Source organism: Acanthochromis polyacanthus, chromosome 6 (genome assembly GCF_021347895.1).
Source record: "Acanthochromis polyacanthus isolate Apoly-LR-REF ecotype Palm Island chromosome 6, KAUST_Apoly_ChrSc, whole genome shotgun sequence".
Taxonomy (NCBI): Eukaryota; Metazoa; Chordata; class Actinopteri; family Pomacentridae; genus Acanthochromis; species Acanthochromis polyacanthus.
The window spans coordinates 36,279,449-36,287,626 of NC_067118.1; the positions used below are offsets into that span (position 1 = coordinate 36,279,449).

At 41.4% G+C, this 8,178-nt stretch overlaps 1 protein-coding gene across 1 annotated transcript; it reads right to left on the reverse strand.

Moving 5' to 3' along the window:
- Positions 1 to 701: 701 nt before the first annotated feature.
- Positions 702 to 4,352, reverse strand: hoxc8a (homeobox C8a). Its single transcript, XM_022211355.2, has 2 exons — positions 3,557 to 4,352; positions 702 to 2,294 (listed from the first exon to the last, which is right to left on the reverse strand). Exons 1-2 carry the CDS (start codon positions 3,990 to 3,992, stop codon positions 1,978 to 1,980), a joined length of 753 nt encoding a protein of 250 aa, XP_022067047.1. The 5' UTR covers positions 3,993 to 4,352; the 3' UTR covers positions 702 to 1,977.
- Positions 4,353 to 8,178: the final 3,826 nt, after the last annotated feature.

The window sequence follows — 8,178 nt, forward strand, 5'->3', positions numbered from 1 at the left end:
TACTCAGATTATTAACACAACGCGCGAGATGTTTGTTCATCTCATCTCAAGCAGCCATCACTCATCCCGAGATTCATTAAGAAAAGCTTCGAGTTCCTCCCTGAAGAGAGGAAGTTTCTTATTAAGAGGATGAATCAAACACGACTCAGGCTTTGGAGAGGACGCATGCTGTGAATGGGATTCGCAGCTTTTCCTTAAAAGGTAAAGGAGATACATCTGCAAACGCGTGCCTGGCGGTTTTTCGTCTAATCGAATAAGTTGGAAAAGTTTGAATTGGGTTAACTTTTTTTAGTCTGGAGATTATTCAGTATGCCTGCGCCATCTCCTCCCCTCCTGATGCAGCCAGTAAATGTATCGAGCGCATATGGGACGAAAATCAAAGCCTCATCAAAACGCCAACATTGTTGCATATTAAGCCATTTCCTCGCTGAATTGTTTTGATTATTTGCAGCAAATGACTTCTGGAAGTGCTGCGGGACGAGAACTGGGGGGTCATTTTGAGCTCTGAGTGTTACATCTGAAAATACAACTTGTTAAATAGAGAAGAAGAAAAAAAACTACAGTGGCGAAAGCGCAGCAGCAGAATGTGTTCGAGGCTCCATATTTCCACTTCACTTTTGCCTTGTTTTTTTATGTGTGTGAGGGGAGGGGTAATGTGTCCAATAACCGAGGCTGTAATATCAATAAAAAAGCAGAAATGATTGTGAGCCATCTTGTTTATTTGTGATTTTACATCAACAATGGCGGGGACACACAATTCCGTCTTTCACAGGAGAAACACCAGGAAACGAGCATATTGTTAACATCAATATATAACAAGACGTACATAAAGATTATATTCAGTGCAAAACAACTACGCTATATCACCAGCACATTAAAATAAAAACTCCCTTACTTTAAAATTGTTGTAATTGTAGCAGGTATTATCATACACAGTAAATGTGCGTTATAGGCAGTTTTAGTTGTTGGGGAAATAGCTTGCGATCAAGTCAGAGCGATGCCACAAGTGTGGAATATAAATTCTGCAAAGGCAAAGCTCTGAGTTTAGGTAGTGCCGTGGTACAATCTCAAAATTGTTTGCTTGGCTTTGAGCAAATTGTCTTCCCAAGACTCACAAATTGTCTTCAACAAGTGTATATTGTATACTGGGTAAATGCTACATACATAACTTAATAATATAAGGTCGATATAGAACACTTTTAAAATTAAAACCATATGAAATCTCTATATTCAGAAATCTCTATTGCAATTTCCCCAGGTTTAGGTAGCATCAAAGGATTTCAAACGATTGCATTTCCCTGGTAATCCTAGAAAAAGATGTCTGAGGAGCTAATGGCTATCTTTGTCTAGGCCATTCACATGAAAACGAGTAAAACAGTAACAGTAACAATTAGAATAATAAAACTTGTGGTTTATACATGGGCTGTGAGCCAATGTAACTGCTGCGATGATGTCTGAACACTCACTACTAAGTTACAGGCCTACATTTCGTTTACAATTTCGGAAAGGCTACTCTGAAATGATGTTCTTTTTTTAAAATGTAGGCTATAATCTATTTACAACACAGGTCGGCGTTGGTCGTGTTTTTGATCGTATTTGGCTACGCTTCTGATACAGTTATTATTAAAAGCAAATTGGAACAAAATAGCTAAGCCATTTTCCATCTAACATGCGTTTTAATTTACCCTCTTTTTATTTTTGCAGGGGTGGAGAGTTCTATGAAAGAAAGAAAAAAAACCGCTACAAGCGTGTGTAGCCTTCTACAGAAATCCAAATGCGCATCATGTTAGGATAAATCGAGAAGAAGGTGGATTTTTTTGTCTATTTATGACAGCAATATTGGTGGGATTCCTGTTCCCTCTTGGACAAAATGGAAGGGTGGTCATAAAGTTGACGCTCTCTGCCTTCTTGTGACTCTTCCTCTGTTTATGGGACCTCTCTTTTTTCAGCCATATAACCATAAAAAGGACCATAAAATCACTCCTTGGTCTCCTCTTTCTCTTCCGCTTCTTTCTCCTCTCCCTCTTCCACTTCACCGTCCTCGTTGCCCTCTTCCTCGGCCTCGGCTTCAGCCTCTCCTCTCTGACCCGGAAACTTGTCTTTGTTGTTCTCTTTTTTCCACTTCATCCTTCTGTTCTGAAACCAGATCTTCACCTGCCGCTCGGTGAGGCTCAGGGCGTGGGACACCTCGATCCTCCTCTTGCGCGTCAGGTAAGGGTTGAAGAGAAACTCCTTCTCGAGTTCAAGAGTTTGGTAGCGACTGTAGGTTTGTCTCCCATTCCGTCTGCCTGGGGCTTGAATGAAATAAAGCCAGAGGTTAGCTGGACTGACCAAGTTCTCCAGTAATAAAGAAATATTCATTCTGTTCCCACTCCCTTTACGCATTCAAAGTCACATTCACTCCAAAAGAACGGGGAATCCCTTTTATAAAGTGGCAACATCTGCACACATTCCAACCACACACACACACATCAATTTTTTGAATCATTTCTTTAAAAAAATAAACTTCTAATTAATTAGTGACAGTCATGTGTGTGACATTTACAAATCTGTCTGCAGGGCTGATCTGAGCTGTGGGATGCAACTTTGTTTTATTCCCCAAAGAGTTGGCTAAGTGAGAGGTCGTGTTTATATTTTTGAGATCAATCATTAATCCAAACAGAACGTGTTCTGAACTTATATTGATGCAAAATTCCTGCAGAGTAATTTTAGTTTAGATCTGAAGCACAGCAACTGAGAAGTGTGGCTTCAGTGTCTAGCAGCAGGGCCTGTACAAGCCTGGTTGTGATTTTCAGTCACACACTCACACACAGAAGAGGAAAATAAGCAGAGAGAGGGGGGAAAATGACAAGAAAAGGAGGAGAGATCAAGCTGAACTGCATCAACAGATGGGGACAGCATAATGATATATATCCCTCTGTGCAGATAAAAATGAAGCTTACACCTGTGTAGAGTTCATGTAGCCTGATAGCCTGGACACAATCACGCCATGAATGGAAGAGCTGATGTCCAAAGCCCTTATGATTATGTCTGTATAAGTGTGAGCCACACTGGGCCTGTGGGTCAAATTACCCACTAAACCTGGATTGTGAATAATCGGAGGATAATGTTGTGTTTCCCAGGCTAACCCTCCCTGTCACTCTGCATGCTGCTGCTGATGTTACTGCTGCTGTGTGTGGCGCCATCATACTTGAAAACTGTGACTTATTCATCACTCCCCCAAGTTTGTGAAATATTTTACGTGAACTATAATTGACTTCAAAGAGCTGGTGTCATGAGCCAGCAACTCGGCGTTTTGAAGGTACTTTTGAAAGACACCACTCAGCCCTGTATGGACATGTGCAGCAGAGTTAACATCAGCCTGCACTTCAGCTCGTATGTGCCCAATCATGTCCTCTCACTTATTTTGTTTTATACTTTTTAAACACATGCATATCGAGCACGCATGCACGGACGCACGCACACACACACACACACGATGTCGACGCACACACACACAGACGCGCGCCACACAGCAACACAGAAAGAATATAGGAAATAATTGTATGATTCTGACCGTGGGGTCTCATCCAGGGAAACATAAGACTGGGCGAGGAGTTTTGATTTAAGTGGCCTTGTCCTTCTCCGGGGTTAGAGCTGCTCGACGATTTACAGTCTGGGTATTGCGCTAGGCTTGCGTCTTGCTGGGTACCATAAAGCGTTTGCCTCGGAAGGGCTTCATATCCATAAAATTTCGTTGCGTCTCCGTGGCAAGCCAAAGCGCACGGGTTTTGCTGGTATCCGGGGTTGGAGATCCCCGTGGTCCCGTGGTGGAAAAAGTCCTGCACATGATGGGACGGGTGCTGAAAGCCCGGTGCGGCTGCTCCGGGTCCGTAAACCAGCGTGTGGCTGCGGGCAACGCTTTGTGGAAACCTGCAGTCGTAGTAAGTTGGCTCCAGTGATTCGCTGCCTTTGTATTTAGAAAAAAGAGGGTTAACAAAATAGGAGCTCATGTTTGGTTAGCATCAAGCAGTCGGGCTCTCTCTCGCAGCGGAATATCTCCTTTAGGATGATGGCAGCCTTTTGTTTAGGGTCCCAACTCGCACAGCGCACACAGGCAGACAAACCGGAACTAGGAGAAACGCTGCCCCTTTGGACAATCTACGGCAGCTCACTCTCTCTGAGCCGTTCCTCTCATCGGGTTTCTCTCGCAGTCGTGGGTGTTTTTTTTCTTCCTCGTCGCCCCCCAGGTTCTTTTTCTTTTTTTTTTGAAGCAGTCTCAAACCCGGCTCATGGCATGTGTGCTTTTGGATGTGCTAAGGTTAAAAAGCTGGCTTGCTCGACCGGCACAGTCACACAGACGCTGCTCTTTTCTTTCCTTTTCCTTTTTTTTTTGAATGCTTCCCACCCAACCACCCCCACCCTCCTCCTCCGACACCCCCACCCACCCCTTCATCTTTCCATGACCGGTCAGACGTGGGCCCTGTACGTATATATCCACCTTGAGAGGAAGCTTCACTAATCATACCCAACAATCTAAAGGGGCTGTAAATATGATCAATGTTATGTTTATCGGCCCCTAAAAAGACTTAGGTGATCAAAGGAGTTGTGGAATGATAAAAAATAGAAATGTATAGAGACTGTAGCATGGTGCGTTTTCACTGTGGATTTATAGTTGAGTTTTTTCACGAAGGTTATGAGGTGTTTAAAAAGCAGGGAGGATTTTTGTTCTCTCTTTATAAAGCTGTTGCCCTGTCAGTATAACCCCAAAGGTTATACGCGTTTCTGGAGAACAGTTGACCTTTCATTGGCTCTAGTAGGTCAGCGTTGCATTTGGGAGTTCCTGAAGACCAAAGTCTTGTAAAACAAGAGGGGAGTGGGGGAAAAACACAAAACTAACTGAAGCCATGACATGCCCTCCCAAACAAGAACGAGTTTAAGGCGAAAAACATCCTCCTCTTTGTAATCGAGTAAAAAACAAAATAAAAGAAAGCTCAACGCCACACGCTTGCGCCAGGCGCTATAAAACACCGACACACACAAATATAAACACGACCTATGAATACTAGGTGCCACTTACTGACCCCGTAAAACCGACGAGGATAAGCAGTAAATCTCCCCACGTGGAGGACTTCATAAAATTTAACATTTGATGTTTAGCTGCAATCAACGCGCGCACAATTCCCAGCTCAATACTTGTACGGGCTCTCTCTCTCTCTCTCCAAATATGCCAGTGTGGTTTTTGTGGGGTTACTGACGTTTTATACACATCATCGTAAAATATGAAAGGCGCACTGGGCGAATTTATAGACCTTTCACACTCTATAAATATGCATATTGCCAATCACTTATGGAGACTTTGAACTCCTGCTGGAGCAAACCGAAGGATACAAATAAGATGGTGGCTCTATTTATTAATCCAACCAATTATTATGATCATTGCTGCTATTATTATGAGTATTATTATCGTTGTTGTTAGTATAATTATCATATTTTTCATTCTTTGTTTCTCGTCCTGCCCATGTTGCCATTTATTGTGTTGCTATTTATTGTTATATTACTGACTGTAGTATTTGTTTACATTGTTTACAAACTGTTAACAAATAAAATCTTCACTAAAAATATGGTTTCTGGCTCTTTATTAATTATGGATTGTGTTGCTTTTTTGTTTTTCATCAATTACAGTATTTAAATGTTTTTTCTTTTAATTTAAAATCGTAAAATTGAAGCAAAGCAAAAGAAAAAAATATGCACACACATTTCACAGAATTATGCATTGTCCCATCCGCATGTAAATGGGATAATACATCATGCATCCAGTGTAAATGCAATTATTGTCTTTTTTGGTTGAAACTAAAACCTGTCTGGGATAAATTATTCCTTTTCTAAACGGGTAGACAATGTGCAGTATTTAAAATGAGCATCCCCTATAATGTATAAAAATACAATTAAGCCATAAATTCGCAGATAATTAAAGCGTTTTTTAAACAAAAAAACGTGACAAAATTAGACAGCAACATAATTAGGATTCTGGAAAACAAAAACATGACATAATACATCTTGTTTACGCGCACACGCTGCGCGCACACAACAAGAAGCAGCTCGCTGCATTCCGAAGAGCTGCTCTGTGGCCTATTACACAAAACGCGGTGGCTGACCGTATCTGTCATTTTGTCATCGATAGGTTACTCTTCGTTCTCCAGCCAAGCCACAGAGCAGTTAAAAAAAGCCCCTGGACGCAGAGACCGTGCTCAAAACGTGGACCAACAGCGTCATCTAGCGTTGAGATGAGTCCCTAAGCATGAATGAATCCACCAATCAGAAAAATACTGCGAGGTGGACAGACCAGGGTGTCCCCATTTGTCCAAAGCTTCTATGCGCGTATCCTGTCCTTTACATTTAAATAAAGCTGAGTTAAAGCAGCTATTCATCACCAAAATCCATAACCACGTGAGCTCGGTCTACTTTGTTTTACTGCGTGTTTGAAATAGTCGCTGTGCATCCTCGTTCCCTGTCATGGCTACTTTTATAGAAGCGATAAGAGCGTTCTGCAGCACTCACATTTATGCATAATAACTATTGACTTTTTCCTGTCTAATTGTAGGCTAATAGACCACTCATGTGATGAAGTGCAGGGGGGCTGCGGCAGGCCCATCAGGCAAAAGTAACCCCCCGACCAGTGCGCATGACTCTCCTTTGAACGAGTCCACCACCACCGTCCATTAAAACCATAAAGTAATTTAGCCCAGACGTCTAGCCAGTTAGTCGAGTTTGCTTTGTTCGTCTGCATTTGAGACAAACAGCCGAGCTCCAACAGGGGCTGTAAAACTGGCATTTTTTGTCCGTGCTGAGCGGAAATGCACTGGATTGGGGCTTTGAAATTACAGCATCCTGTCCGTATTGTTAGCCACCACAAAAAGGCAATTTAGGGCCTATCCCAGGAAACAAATGCGAGACATGGGAGATTGTCTTCTCGCTTGAAAACTCAGCTGTTCAAAATTTGTCCCCAGATTTAGTGACCGACTTGGCTAAAGTATGCAATTAAAAAAGTGCAAGATGAATGAGGAAGTTTTGAAGTATTAATATTGAAAAAGAGGCAGATTCTTCGAAATAGTGCGTAAAGTTTCGGGGCATGAACATATATAGGTCATCATTCATTCATTTTTGCTCTTATTAGAATGTTTTGTGAACATTTTAAATAAGCTATGTTGTTGTAGCTCCACAGAATTTTATCAGAAACAGCAGAAGGAATTCTAGTTTTTGAAGAAATGTGTTTTTATCTAAATAACCAACACGCGTCTGTCTGTGTTTATTCCATGTCTGTATTTCTTCTAAAATGCTTCAAAGGAAATTGAGATGACAGATTTAATTAAGACGCATGTTTGAAGCAATCCAAAGCAAAACTGAACCAAAGCTGTCCTGCTACAGCCTGAAATACGCTTTCCAACCTCCATCTTTCGTCATTATTTGCAGTGGAAAAGCGCATTTGGGCCTTAGCTGTACTTGGAGGAACGCTAAGCGGCCAAAACAGTCAGAACTGCAGGAGATTATATACCAAAAAAACAAAAACATCCATCTGTTTGCAACATGTAGCTTAGCCAATAGTGATTTGATGATTCAATCTCCCTGTGGTTTCTTTAAAGCCAGAGAAAAACTTTCCCCGATTATGAATAATATTCTGTTTTTGGGCCTCTCTGTGCAGCCATGTTGCTTCTTAACGCGCTTAATCGCAAACATGTTACCCCCAAAGTCACAATGAACACAGAATACAAGCACTTGTGATTATGGTTATATTTGCAGAGGTCTATATCTACACTCTACAATTAAACTCGTAGGCTACAGTCAAAAAAACAGAAACAAAAAAGGGCGCACAAATACAGCAACGACTATCACAAAAATACAAGACAGACGATCGCAGATGTTTCTGTACAAAATACTACACCTGCACGACAACGTACAAAGGAAATAAAACATGAAAGAAAACATTCACATCATAAATTATGGGTTTGTGAAATTCAAAAGAATTCAAGTATTCTCTTTCTTCGGACAGTTTCACGTATCCAAACTGCGTTTCTTTAATTTTCTCTTACAAAAAAACAAAAACAGAAAAGTATTTAGAAGTGAAAGCAGAATGGAATTATCTCCTTAGAAGTTTTTCTTTTTTCAACGCTGGACACATGAATGTGCTCTAGAAAATTA